General features: G+C 38.9%; 1 protein-coding gene across 3 annotated transcripts; it reads left to right on the forward strand.

Annotated features, from left to right (window-relative positions):
* Window positions 1-1,434: 1,434 nt before the first annotated feature.
* stk24a (serine/threonine kinase 24a) lies at window positions 1,435-14,366 on the forward strand (the record flags this gene model as incomplete). Of its 3 annotated transcripts, none has more annotated exons than XM_084083719.1 (11): window positions 1,435-1,952; window positions 6,020-6,250; window positions 7,793-7,849; window positions 7,967-8,075; window positions 8,457-8,614; window positions 9,386-9,571; window positions 9,690-9,835; window positions 9,962-10,094; window positions 10,526-10,594; window positions 11,151-11,287; window positions 11,407-14,366. In XM_084083719.1, the coding sequence occupies exons 1-11, from the start codon at window positions 1,911-1,913 to the stop codon at window positions 11,438-11,440; spliced, it is 1,302 nt and encodes a 433-aa protein (XP_083939845.1). In that variant the 5' UTR covers window positions 1,435-1,910. The 3 variants fall into 3 exon arrangements, with proteins under 3 accessions (XP_083939845.1, XP_083939846.1, XP_083939847.1); XM_084083720.1 differs by having other exon boundaries at window positions 11,422-14,366; XM_084083721.1 differs by lacking the exon at window positions 11,407-14,366 and having other exon boundaries at window positions 11,151-11,291.
* Between the last annotated feature and the right edge of the window lie 727 nt (window positions 14,367-15,093).

A 15,093-nucleotide genomic window follows, 5' to 3' on the forward strand; every position in this document is an offset into this window, starting at 1 on the left:
CTATATATTTTGTTTTATTTGACATTGTGTAGTACTTTTTATTTATTTTACCACACATGATCTTCCTGTCAAAATTGGTAGAGCAACTTATCAAGATTTAAATCAATTATATGGACTTGACTGGTCAATTTAGATAGAAGAAACAAAACAGTGGTTCTCAACCTTTTCAGGCCTCGACCCCCCAAAATAATCATATTAAATTGGATACAGATAAATGATCGACACGCTCATTGCAAGGCGTTGTGAGCTTGTAGATCAGCTATTTTCAAAATGTGTGCCACTTATATTATTTGACAATTTGGCCAATGTTTGACCAGTTTTTATAGTATGGTTTGTTGATTACTTTTGATGCAGTAATGGTCTCTTTTATTTATTTATTTAATGTATTAAAAAGGTCCTAAAACTCCTTCAATTGCCACTTTACTGTCATCTTGTGACCCCCCCAAAATCTGCTGGGGGTTGACCCACAGATTGAGAACCACTGTGTTAAAAGACACAATCAGTATTCTACAGTGACAAGAATATCATATTGAATAGCACTCAAATGTAAATCTAGTATACTTTAAACAACTTGAAAAGATGACAACTGTAAAAAGTATCATCTTGAATAGCACACTCAAGTGTAGTTTAATACTCCACCCCCCACCCCCCCTTTTAATACCACATAGTATGATCTTCCTGTCAAAATTGGTAGAGCAACTTATCAAGATTTAAATCAATTATGTGGACTTGACTGGTCAATTTAGATTGAAGACATAAGACTATAGTGTTAAAACACACTACCGGTATTCTACAGTGACAAGAATATCATCTTGAATAGCACTCACATTTAAACCTAGTAAACTTTAAACGACTCGAAAAGATGACAACTGTAAAAGTAATGATATTTTTTAAGTGACACATTTTGTTGGCGATCGAATGACGACACGTGCACTGTCGTTCTTCCCTCCATCCTGATTGGTCGTCATGAGAATGAGAGTCAGCGTTGCCATGTCTGCTTATTATAAGCGAGTTTGGGCTTGAAAGTTGCTTGAAAATATTGGTAGTTGCGGGTTGCGTCTTTTTGGGGGGGGGGGGGGCTTGTTTGTAAAGTGTAGTTGCTTTGGGCTTGTTTACTAATGTTGTTTAAACCAGTGCTTCTTAAATATTTTAATGGCAAAGACCCCTAGATTAATATGTATTTGTCCACAGACCCCCTCCATCTGAAAATAGTTTGGGCCAGGGAACAAGATTTGTGTTGTTAAAATGTTTCAAAAATATTCCAAAATGACTACACTTTTCTTTTTTGGAAAATATCAGGTCTACAAGCTTGTAGTCGGCTATTTTCAAATAGCCATAGCCTACCTACAGTTGCTTCTTTTGGGCTTGTTTTCATAGACCTTGGTTGCTTCTTTCTGTTGCAAAAGCTGGCAACGCCAATGAGAGTGACAGCGATCAAGATGGCGTCGTGTTACAGAGAAAAGTGATGAGGATAGTAGGAACAACAACAAAACGACACAACTGCACAGCGCCGCACGTTTTGCTTCCTGACGCGAACACTTCTCCGGCAATTATATTTAGACGTTGGAAGAGCGGCTGAAACGCAGAGAGCGCTTCTTCTGCGATAGTTTATTTTAGCTAACGTTTGGCTAGCTGCTAGCTAACGTTAGCTTAACTGTGAGTCCATCTGCGGAAGAAGAAGAGTAGAGGAGGAGAGACGTTAGCTGTTCGAGGCTAACTGGCTTTAGCAAATGTTTTGAAATCGACCAAGACCAGGTTTTGTTTAGTGTTGGCTACGCAAAGCTTCCCGTTTGCACCAAAGTACTGAACTACCCGTACTATAGCCAGCCTGCGATTAACTAAATACAGCCATTTGCCTGTGATTATTAGGAAAGCTTGAAGTGAGGCGTCATCTCTGCTGATCTGACACCATGGCTCACTCCCCTGTTCAGAGTGGACTGACTGGGATACAGGTAAGTTAAGATCCTCTGGGTATTTAATTTAACCATCCAGTGTCTTACCAACATGATCATAAGCTCATATGTCTGTCTATAACAATGTCTTCTCGATTATAATAGACATGTCGTCACAGATATTATAGCTAATTTCTTCGCCAGTCATCATAAAAGCACATATACAGCCCTCCTCCCCTCCCTGTATATCAGGGCTGTTTAGATCAATGGTTTTCAAACTTTTACATTTCAAGGTCTCCCCTTAACGCTGACAGTGAGTGTTCCATTTGTACACTGTCAGAGTTACAGACTTGTAAGGGGTCCATTTAGACCCCCCTAAAGGAACCCAATTGAGTCCAATTTGAGAACCGCTGGTTTAGATGGTTTGTGTTTAAATAGGCCTGTCTTTGCTTTCCTCAGTGAGTAAAGACAGGATGTTATGCCACAGACACACTTGTTTGCACAACAGTTACAGACAAACGACACTCATTGCTCTAAACTTTCATAAGGCAACAAGTCTTATGTCTTGACGTATGTATCAGATAAGTACAAGTTATAGTATTTGTATTTGTATTTGATACAGAACTTCCAGTAGGTATTTTGATTGGGTATATCTTGTATTTGTTAATTATCCACTTAAACTCTAGTTGACCGGATTCACAAGGGCTCTATTCTAGGCTAATTTCGCTCTTCTTAACTAAATATCCTAGCCGAAAATAGCCGATTTGAGACACCTTATGATCTAGTAGATCTGCTGTTTTTGCAGAATGTTAGCCCCCAGACTATAGGGATGCTAATTAAAGTGGTTAAGTGCCACTCTCTCTGGACTAGACTAATCACAAGTTTTCAAAATCAATTTCAGCATAAGTTTAGGGTTATTTGAGTTCAACATCACTATAATAACGTGCTGCCGAGTGTAATTTGAAATACTAATCAACTTCAGGCTGCTGAACCAGACATTTTGAGCTCACAGCCAAGACACGATATGGTCTGAGAACAAGTAGGTCACTTGGTCATTCCCCATTCACACATGGATGTATGACTGACAAGCTGTTGGGGTGGCATTATAGTCTTGAGCTGCATTAACTGCACCATGCTTGAGTTTGACTGCACAGGGAGTGTCAGTCTCTCTCTTGAATGCTGGATTTTTAAATTGTGGACACCCACTTACAGGTATGGGTTTTGGTTTGGATGCCAGAGTCTAACCATGGAGAGAGGATTAGACTATGAGAAGTAGGGGGAGCTGGTGAGGTGATGAGCCTCAAGGTCCAGGGTGTGGATGACAGTAGTAGAACTCTGCGATGTATCGATCTGGCCGATACATCGGCCATTATTTGACTTTTTTGACGACATCGGTATCGGCAATTATGCAGCCGATATGTCCCAATTATTATAGGTGAGGATCAAAAGAGGAGCACATCCATTTTCCATGTAAAGGCATTTCTTCAAACAAAAAACGTAGAATAAAGTTTGCAGACTGTAGCTCGCTTTTGCATATATGTGTGTGAATATATATTATTTTTTTGTTATTTTTAAAAAAAAATATTTATATATATATTTTTGTTTCCCACCACACTGCTCAAAACGTCTGAAGAAGAGCAGTGTGCTTGAAACGTCGCTCAGCCCACTCAGGTGGTACCAAAAATAAATATGCAAAAGGGAGCTACAGTGTGCATACTTTTGTCTCCAATTATGATAGGTGAAATATTTCAAAACAATTTCAAAAGTACCAGATCTGCAACGTGTTGCTAGCTTATAGATGGGCAACTTTTGAAACGTTTTAATATGGTTAAGTGGTTATTTGTTTATTTGTATTTATTTGTTTGTTAATTCTTCTCAAATAGAAGCTTTAATCAATAATTTTGATTAGTGAACCTTTGAAATTCTTGACAAAAAAAGTCACAACATAGGAGAGGGAGTCTCCAAAATTGGGATCGGCATCAGACCCAAAAATGTGGCATCGGTCGGGCTCTAGACAGTAGACCACAGTTTATGGATAGATTGAAGAGGATCAAACACATGCTTTTAGAGGAGGTTCACTGAGCTTTAGGCCAGTTGTCGCTGTAAACCTGCTGACTGGGAAAACGGTAAGTGGGTTCCCAACATGTGTATCCATGGTTGCTGTGGCGGTGTTGTTGTTCTCCATTGTTTTTAGAGAGCTCCGACTCAACATGATCATTTTCACCTGGATGAATAACCACATTGGTGTTATGACAGCCGTTTGGTTCTGCTGTTTCTGTTCTGCTTTATTCTGCACCGCTCTCCCTCTCCCTGTCTTTGTTCTAAAGTCCCCTTACTATCAAAATTCAGCAGCCCCTCTCTGCCTCTTTTTCTTTTTAGGAGCGGCCTCTGCTCCGTGCCTTCCCATATAACTCTACCAGCCATGCATTAGCAGCCTTACAGGAAATAATTCTCTCGGGAGATATGAATGTAGTGAGCCTGGCCAGCCCACAGTACAAAGTCTAAGCACAGACAGAGCTATCTGGTGAATTTAGAAATAATTTAAATGAGCCATGGATTATTTTATTTTGTTTTGTTTATTTATTTCAGATAAAATTGATAATGAACAGGATGGAGTCCTTAAGTTTGTATATTATCTCCATAGGGCTATATAATCTTTATAGTGGCTTCACTTAGTTGTAATTTTCTCTCACTGTGGAAGTATGATCATTTGACTTGCTGCCTTATCTCCTACACAAAAAAAATGATCAGGAAAAAATAAACAGCATTTGTTTTATGTTCACATCTGGAACATAGTCTGGCCTTCGGCTTAGAAGTAGCAGTGTTATTACTAGTCCTACTGCAACACAAAAATGACTGCTTTGTTTGTCAACAAGGCAAGAAATGAAAGTCTTAGGATTAGCAGCCCTGAGCTTGGCTGTCTGTGATTATTATGGGTAATGGATTTAAATTCCACACACACTGCTTGAATTTCTCAGGAGCATGGATGATGTTATTGACTCTGACGTTTGGGCACCACATCAAAGCCATGACGGCCTACTAGTATATCACATTCCTCATTAGCCCATACCATTCCTGATGGTCATAGAGACAGTAGTATATGCTAGCCTGAGACAGGATATACCAATAGTATAATATAAGATCAATTTGTAAGCTTTTCTTAAGACGGGCATATTGCCCAAATCCCATTGTTTATAGTACAGGTTTTTGATTTGCATAAGGTGGTATACCTTTGTCACACAAAAAGGGGGGGCCTTGGGGCTATAACAGGCAATTTCTGTAACTGACTGACTGCCTCTGCTTTGTTGAAACACGCATGTATAACAATCACTCACTCTGCAAATGGCCTGCGATATGCCATTATCCCATTTCCTTGTCTTGCTTCTGTGGGTAACTCAACACAGAAATATATGCATCTCCCTTAGAAGCTAGCAAAGTGCAGGCATTTAATATTTTACTGGGTGAGTTTACTCAAATCAAATGGCCCATCAAATAACTAGACAGAAAGTTGCCATGCTTTTCAAGTGAAAATCATGGAGAAGGGAGTCGGAAATGCACTAATTTGGTCAGATTTTGCGATTTGTTTTCCCAATTGCGCCATTTCCTACCCTGTTGCCTCCATAAATCTATATATTTAGGCTAAATAACATTAGCTCTTCAGTCTTGATATGCAATTAGAATGAACACAAATTCAGCTCTCTAAGAGAAGTCAAATCGAGAAAGTCCTTTTATTAGTTCATAGTTTGCATTGGCTGGATAAACGCATTCAAATCATAATATTTGATTTGTTTTTGAAAGAATAACCCAACATCCTGTTGGCCAGTCCTGCTCCAGAACAGAACAGAGATTAGATCACAAATAAGAGGCATGTTGGCCTGCTGTATTCAGAGTCTGAAGCTAGGCTTGTTTCCATATGTATTCCCCATAAACTACTGTTCATTTTCAATTATTTTTTGGGTGAGATTGGTTATATTAGTGTCCCAAATGTTTCTCCATATGAAACAACATAGTATTAGGCCCATTGTAGGACCACTTCAGCAGGTGGATCAATCCAGCACTGTCTGTGTCCTGATGTTGTACAATAAAATAGTAATAGTTGTTTCTCTTTCTTTCTCTCCCTTTCTCAGAATTTCAAAGCTGACCCAGAGGAGTTTTTCACCAAACTGGAGAGGATAGGAAAAGGCTCTTTTGGAGAGGTATTTAAAGGCATTGACAATCGGACTCAGAAAGTTGTGGCAATTAAAATCATTGACCTGGAGGAAGCAGAGGATGAAATAGAGGACATTCAGCAGGAAATCACTGTGCTTAGCCAATGCGACAGCCCCTTTGTAACAAAGTACTATGGATCCTATCTCAAGGTAAGCTTCAATGTAAACTCGAGTATCAAGCTGTACAAGAGTTGTACCCATTTTATGTCAAAGAGGAAATGTTGTAATCTTTGTCATGCATACAAGTGTACCACTGTACGTATATGGGTCAATACATTATTCTCGTATTGAAGCCTTGTGTGAAGGCTCCAACTCCATCTTCAAGTATATCTTGTAAATAGATGTGTAGAAGACTACATGTAATGGGGCTTCAACTGCCTATTTACAGAGTGATTACTACTTAGCAGTGGTAAGGAAAGAGTTAGTGGTTTTGTCAGCTGAAGTTCTGCATTGTGAATGGAGGCGAGAAGCAACACTCGTGAGTGTATAATGCGTGCATAGCATTTGTATATACTTTTTGGTATGCACACACACACACACACACACACACACACACACACACACACACACACACACACACACACACACACACACACACACACACACACACACACACACACACACAGTGGAGCACGTGGCAGGTGCTACAGTATGTTAGGCTTCTGGTAAGGTATAGCTTCTGACAAGTGACCTTTACAGCATCACTCAAAAGCATTTAGTGACAGGGTTCATTCCACCATTGGCACTCAGTCTTTAGATTCAATATAAATAAATACAATTAAATATTGTTGACACTGTCACAGTGTGACATTACCAAGTCTGCCAGCTGTACCATGTTGTTCACTCTGTCAGAGCTGCAGACGTCATTCTCAATAGAAGGAAGCCTGTGGCAATGTGGCCTTCTTAACTCAGCCGCACCCTTCCCTCCATGATCAACCATCTAAAAGGATGAACATGGCCTACTCTTTGCTAGACTGATATATGCTAATCTACCCCCTGTTGTTGTTCACTACTCTCCAATGCATTATTAACCAGAGCATTCCTTGTAATGTAGTTGGATGGCACTGAGAGCTGTTCTTCTTTCACTCCAGTTTCAGCTTGTTGCCATTCCTAAGACCCAAAGAGAGAAAAGGAGATTTTACCCAAATGAAACTATTTACTTTGTTATTATAGTTTTTGGAATGGACATTTAACTCCACAAAGTATTTTGTTTACAGTTACCATGTGGATTCCAATTGTAGATGTATTTTTGTTTTACCAATTTGCCTCCATTTGAAGTGTTATTTTTGCAAGATGATAATCATCATTCTGTAGCTAAACTGCTATCGTCATCTCTGCCATATGCCACAGATCATTGCAGCAATTCAAAGCATACAGTGATTCATTTTCTTTTCAAAAGTACATTACTAATGTGGTTTATTATTGAGTTCCACTAAGTATGAATGACTTGGCATTAATCACCTCACATATACATAAGCCAACTGTCCGTTTGATTAATTGAATGATGTATGTATTTTTGGCTCGCCATATAAATACAATTCTTCTATATGCTTTATTTAAGTAAAGACATTTTAACATTTGACTACTCAATATGTGTCCTGTCTGTTCTGATATTAAAATACCTTGTTTTTACAGAACGTGTTTCATCAATGTATGTCTGATAATTTAAACTCATTCGAGTCCTTTTTTCAGGATACCAAATTATGGATTATTATGGAATATTTGGGTGGCGGATCAGCTCTAGATTTGGTATGTTTACAAAGAAATAATCCAAATATAATCTTGTTAAAATAATTTGATTCATATAGTCATTTATAACCGTGGCTTGACTTACTAACATAACCATGAATATATCCCATGTTCTAGTTGGAACCAGGTGCCCTGGATGAAACCCAGATTGCCACGATTCTTAGAGAGATACTAAAGGGCCTTGAGTACCTCCATTCTGAAAAGAAAATCCACAGAGACATCAAAGGTATTATGATTATTTTATTCTTCTTTACTCTTATTATATTCTGCTTTATCATCAGACCAAGCAGTCACTATTTTCTTTCCCTTGTTGCTCTACTACTTGCTATTGATTCTGTGAAAGTGAATCGGTAATATACATTCTGCACACTAAACCATCTGTACTGTAAACTAGCCATGTGTTACCTGCATCAAGCTCCAAGAATTATCAAGATGCAGTATTCACTGCCTGACAAATCCAGTTCCATGTACCTCGTACCCTCCAGTACTTCACATTCAGCATTCATATGCTGTGAGGTGTAATGTGCAATTAAGATTGAGCCGAGTGCTGCATTTTTATGTCAGTCAGTCAAATAGAATAGCGGTGTGCGCTTTGTCTCATTTCCAGCGGCCAACGTGCTGCTGTCTGAACAAGGGGACGTGAAGCTGGCAGACTTTGGAGTTGCAGGCCAGCTGACAGACACGCAGATAAAGAGGAATACGTTTGTAGGCACCCCGTTCTGGATGGCACCTGAAGTCATAAAGCAGTCCGCCTATGACTCAAAGGTCAGAATTACCTCAGACTCTGTCTCATTATGGCACTCAAGGTCAGGAATGGGGCGTGCATGTTATGTTATACTGTGTAAAGATATGGGGAAGGAGGGCCGGTAACATTTTAAACCTCATGCTTGGAAGTTGTCAATGATTGTTTTGCTGGAAGTTGTCAATAACAGCTCTCATCATTTGGCTTAAAAACTGACATGTTTGTGGACCCTGTTTAAATTAGGCTGAATTAGGTTTTACAAGAAACAATTAAGCATTAAATTAAGAAAAATAAACAATTAAGCAGTTGTCATTTGTTACATGACAAAATGATTGACATACTTTAGGCCTTTCAAATAACTGCTATGCAGTTGCTGAATAGAAGTTAAGTAAGTATGTTGTGATCTGTACCGTTCAAGATGGTTTGTACAAATGTGTTTTTCTTTTGCTTGAACCCTAACATGAGAAGTGTGTGTGGTGTCTGAACTTTTTTGTAATAACATTTTGAGCTATTGTCCATGACTAGAAATGTTTTAAAATGTGCTATGTAAATGTGCTATATAAATAAAGTGGATGGGATTGGAGAAATGTGTATATATTAGGAACAGTCACGGCATGAGTCACTATGCAGCTTATCTGCAGAACCACTATGACGTGTTCTGAAAGATTACAACACCACTCTGGCCTGCCAGCCTAAATACAAGTCTTTATTTGTGTTTTCCATTGATATCACATGGTTCAAGCAATTTATTTAAAAATATCTAATTAAAGTTTCTTTTGTCCAAATGGTTACAGGCAGATATCTGGTCATTAGGTATCACCGCAATAGAACTGGCTAAAGGAGAACCGCCCCACTCTGAGCTACATCCTATGAAGGTCTTATTCCTCATCCCAAAGAACAACCCACCCACACTGGAAGGAAACTACAGCAAACCTCTCAAAGAGTTTATAGAAGCATGCTTAAATAAGGAGCCCAGCTTTGTAAGTTCGAGTCGCATGCTCTTATTCTCAATTGCAGTCCTTAAGTATACGGCCTCTTTTGTTGGGAAAGGCTGCTGTCTGTTGCCATTGAATGTCGGTTTTGTTTTGTATCTCTCAGAGGCCAACTGCCAAAGAGCTGTTGAAACATAAGCTGATTGTAAGGCACGCCAAAAAGACATCCTACCTATCAGAACTGGTTGACAAATATAAGAGGTGGAAAGCAGAACAGTCTCGGGAAGAATCCAGCTCAGATGAATCTGACTCGTAAGTTGGTCTGGTCCTTCATATACAATATTAAGATCAAGGGTAGACAGGGCAATATGACGATGTTTCATGTTGCCAAAGGGAAATCTTGACCAGCAAGGTTGCTATCAATCTGTGTTAATGTAGGGAACAAGATGGCCAAGCGTCTGGAGGCAATGACTCCGGTAATGATGACTGGATCTTCAACACCATCAGGGAGAAAGACCCCAAGAAGGTTCCAAATGGGACGGCACAGCTGGCTGAGCTGGAGAGAAACCAGGTACACCACCACACACTGATGTAGAGGAAAAATAAGAATATGAAGAAGCACACCTCATAATAGTAGTTAAACCACATGAACCTTAGCATCCCTAACATGCATGGATTGCTGCTGTTATTTGACCAAGTCTCTCTTGAGAATGAGAGAAAAAAAAAATCCCTATTCTAGGTATTGTCATAATATTAAAAATCCAAAATAGCAGATATACAAGCTCACAATGTGTCACGAGTCATGACGTGTTCTGAGTTTGTAGATCTATATCTTTAAGCAACATCGTCGTCTTCTATGAGAAGCCTAGTACTGTATGCATTTGTTGTATATTTGTATATTCGTTGTATATTCGTAGCTATTTGATGTACAACAAAGTCAGCCTGTAGATTGGCTATAAAATGTAGTGGTTAATGCCAACTATAAAAATCTGTTTTCTTCAGGTGCAAGACAGTCCAAAGAGGTCTTCGTCTGAAAGCTTGACAACAATCTTTTCGCCTCTATTTTCTGAAGTGAGTGCATTTTGTGTCATGTTTTGAATCATTGTTTTAAAAAGTAGCCACTTTTCACACTCACATGGTCTCAGAAGAACTGAATCTGCCTTTCATTCTAATGGTCATTGTCACACTCTCCTGTTGGAACAGACCACCACACCACACACACACACACACACACACACACACACATAGTTATTTGCAGTAGGGAAATCACATAAATGATGTCTCGTCAATAGGGATGTCCGATATTATCGGCCTCCCGATATTATCGGCCGATATTAGCATAAAAATTGATATCGGGAAAATATCGGTATCGGTTTTTGAAAAAAAAAAAAAATTTTTTTTTTTTTTTTTTTTTTTTTTTGCTTTATAAATAAGTTACAGGAGTTCTTACTGTATATGGTGTGTGTGATATGAAATTTGAGCTTACCCTAATCACAATAATCCCCGCATATATCGGTATCGGTTGATATCGGTATCGGTAATTAAGAGTTGGACAATATCGGTATATCGGTTATCGGTAAAAAAGCCAATATCGGACAACCCTACTCGTCAATGTCTCTCCTTGCAGTTGAAAGAGAAGAGTGAGGCCAGCAATGGTAAACCAGAAGCCTCAGAGGAGCTGAGAAAGGCTATTTTGCTGGCAGAGGAAGCATGTCCAGGGATCTGCGATTCCCTGGTGACTGAACTGGTGCAGAGACTGCAGAGGTAATGGGGATTCCCATAATTGCTTGCCACAACCTTATGATAACAAATTCTTTCACTGCACTCCAGACATTATGATTTAACACTTGGCCTTTATAGAAGTATTCCTTTCCATTTATCAGGTTTTCTCTGACCAGGGCTGCCTCTTCTCAGTGAGAGAAGCCGTTGCCTATTCTGCTACCCCCCTCCCCCTCCCCAACACACCCTGATGGCAGCAGTCAGGTCATTGCCTCTGACATCCACAGCCGAGATGAAGTCTCCCAGGACAGTCTCCATAACTCATTCGCCTGAAGCAAATCCTGGCCTACTTAATCTCTATTTCTACGCAAACACATGGCGGATGTCCAGGACAGTCAGTGGCTAGTCGCACAGCTCCCTGGCTGCCACCTGCTGTAAGATGTCTCGTCTCAATACTTCCTTCACCAGTGTTTTATTTAAGAATGGAGATTTAAATATTTTGCTGCAAAGACTACAAATTTGATGTGGCTTATTCTCAAAGGTTTACTCTAGGCAACCTTTTAGAGAAGGTATCTAACTTTCTTGTGTATGTGTGTGTGTGTGTGTGTGTGTGTGTGTGTGTGTGTGTGTGTATGTATGCGCGCTCGCTTGTGTGCATGTGTGTGCGCACGCATGTGTGGGGCTGTGCGCAATATCCTGTGAAATGTACAGTGGAGATTTGAGTAGATTGACGCATTCTATTGAAAACTCAGGTATCCTGCTTCAAGCTGATTGGGTCCTCTGGGAGATGGAAAGAGCTCTATTGGGTGGCTGTATAGACTTGTAAATAGGTTCATTTTTACAGATATTGAGAAATAATGGAGTGTATGTATGTAGAGGAATCACTGTGTACAAATGGCCAAATGAGAACTGTAGATACTGGTTAAAACGTAAATATTTTGAGTGACTTAAATGGCCACAGTTGAGATTGCCTTGCCTTTATTAGCTGTTCTTTTGTATATCAGTCTTGATTTCTCCTGTTGTAAAACTTTAAGGACCATTAATCCATTGAATGAAAATGGCTGTCCTATCTTGTTTCAGTGTTGATTTATTTTTTTGTTACTTAAATGCTCTTTGACCCCCCCCCCCCCCCAACACTCTATTCTATGGCTGTCATTGCAATGTACAGTAGAGGATAATAGAATGTAAAAAGGCTGGATCACTCAAACCCTCTCCAGTTCTAAACACTGGACTATGTTTCCAGCCCCAGTTCCATGAGATCTCCAGTTGTGATGGTTTGTTGGACTTTCCCTCATCCCTTTTGCTGAGTGTATTCGAGTGGTGCCATTGACTAGCTTTGCCCATCCTCAAAAGACTCAAGTCTTCCTGGGAGCTGCAGTGGTACATCTTTTTCCTCAGCGTACCAACAACAGCTTTAATTGCACTTCAAATATAAATGCCTTTTACTATAAACAAAGTAGCCATAAGACAGTAGCATGAGACTTATGGTATAGGTATGCATCATGCTATTTGAAAGAAATATCCACCTGAAGACGCACAATTTGGACTATAGAGATGATCGTGCAGTGTTATAGATTAGCATAGCAATATCTTTTCATTTGGATTTTTGTGATAACATTGGTTTGAAAAGGGTCTTAAGCCCGATTCATACTGCATGGTACGACGGCATCGACAAAAATAGCTGACCAACAAGTGCACAACGCGTCGCATCCGCAACATGATGTGAGCTTGTATGTCTACCATTTTTTAAGTGTGACACCATCGTGCAATGGAGCATAAATTAGGCATTAGTTATACAACGAATGCATACAGTACTAGGCTTCTCATAGAAGACGACGATGTTGTTTAAAGATGTAAACCATAACATAAAGCCAGTAGCTGTTAAGAGACCAACTGCACTTCTCTGCTACTATTGATTCTGTAGTTTAAATGGAATGTGCATGAGAAATAACTCCTTTGAATTGATGTACATAGTATGCGTTGTAGCATACTAGTACTAGTACAGGACTGGAGGAATGTTGAGTCCTGGTCACTTGAGTTAATTCAGCCTTAGAATCTTTGCAATGTATGGCGTGAATAGTTGCAGCAGCTTTAAAATGTTTTTATTTGTATTTCGCCTGCTCCCCCCGGCTAGGGTTTAGGGTTAACGCTAACCACAAAATGCATAAGCAGCAATACTTAAAAAAAAAATCTTGGCAATGTAAACTTTATACTTCCATGCCAAAATAGCATGGGTGATTGAACAAATAAACATAACACTTGGGAAGACGAGTACATTTTATTCACTTTACCTGCATAGTTTTACTTTACTGTTGGGGGGTCAGACGATACACCTACTTTGCCAAGTGTACTGGGTTATTTAAGTTTAGCTATCCTACTGAACTGTAACTACCAATTTTCATGTAAAAGCCTCACCATTTATGTCCAAATACATGTAGTAAACTCCCTGTCTAGCAAATCTTGGTATATTATACAGTTGAAGTGAATAGGGAAAAGTAGACAGTTGAAGTGTCTGAGAAGGGTTGGAATACATTGTTGTATGAGCAAAGTAAATGAGAAAGTCCCAGATTCTTGTAACGCTTTTACCAATGATCGCTGTTTTTCTGATTTTCTTTTCCGTTTGCCAACAAATTACTTGACCCTTATCTCTCGATTGATACTTCATAAATGTGCCATGTACACCCCCTCTGCCCACACATTCGCTAGATAATTTGCACCTTTTTTTATTGTTTATTTTGAGTCATCTATGTTGCACTTTGTAAATTTCTTCCAGATTTAAGGAAAAATGGTACTTCACTTGGCCACAATATTATATTGTAATTTACATGATTACCACAGTTCTTTTGTGTGAATGGCAATAAAAGCAGTGTGATCGTCAGGACCCATTTCTTAGCACAGGTAGGCATATATTCTGAGATAAGAATATTTTTATAACCTAAAAGAGCAGTATTATAGAAAGAATGAATGTTGGTTATTTGCTGTTTATCAATAATCATGATTAGGTATCGTTTAAAATGTACATTTCATTTTGTGTTAACATTGCTGTTGGTTTATAGTCCAGTATCAACCCTTGCTCATTCATCGCTAAGATATTGGACATCTTGTAAGTTTTAAATGATTGAAAAAAATAAAAATCTAATACATATTTGATGGATTGTTTTTGCATTGTTTGGCCATGCTATAAAATAATTACATAAATTGACAATGGAAATGTTATTACCCTATATAATGCTGTCATAGGGACCTTGTTTCAGTGATGACATAGTCTCTCCGACTTGTATAACAACAAAGTGAAACGTATACCATACCTGCCAACTCCTCCTGTTTTCACCAGGAGTTATTTGACCATTTCTCCTGGACAACTCCTGTTCTTCCATTTCTCCTATTTTGGGGGATTCCACCCATATTTGTGTGACCCCCTCACTGATATGCAACCATGGCCATTCATGGTAATTTGCTAGTTCCTTTAGTTTTTGATATAAATCATAACGGCAGTATTTGATTGTTCTTTTTGGTGGAAGGTGTGAGTGTATAAAAATGTACTTAAATACCAAAAGTTGAAAGTAATCCTTATGCAGAATGTCCCATTTCACAAGTTTTCTAATATAAAATGTATAGAAATCTTTTGAAAATTGCAGACCTACAAGTCCTACAAGTGAGCTTGTAGATCGGCTATTTTCTAATGGCCGAAATGTAGATATGGCTCAAGTGGTTAATGTATGTTTTGTAATAATAATCTAAATCTACAAAGTAATTAAAGTTTTCAAATAACTGTAGTGGAGTAAAAGTACAGCATTTGCCTCTGAGGCGTAGTGGAGTAAGAGTAGGCTACTGAAAATTGGAAATATACC

The sequence above is a fragment of the Gymnoscopelus microlampas genome, assembly GCF_963454915.1.
Source record: "Gymnoscopelus microlampas genome assembly, chromosome: 17".
Taxonomy (NCBI): domain Eukaryota; kingdom Metazoa; phylum Chordata; class Actinopteri; order Myctophiformes; family Myctophidae; genus Gymnoscopelus; species Gymnoscopelus microlampas.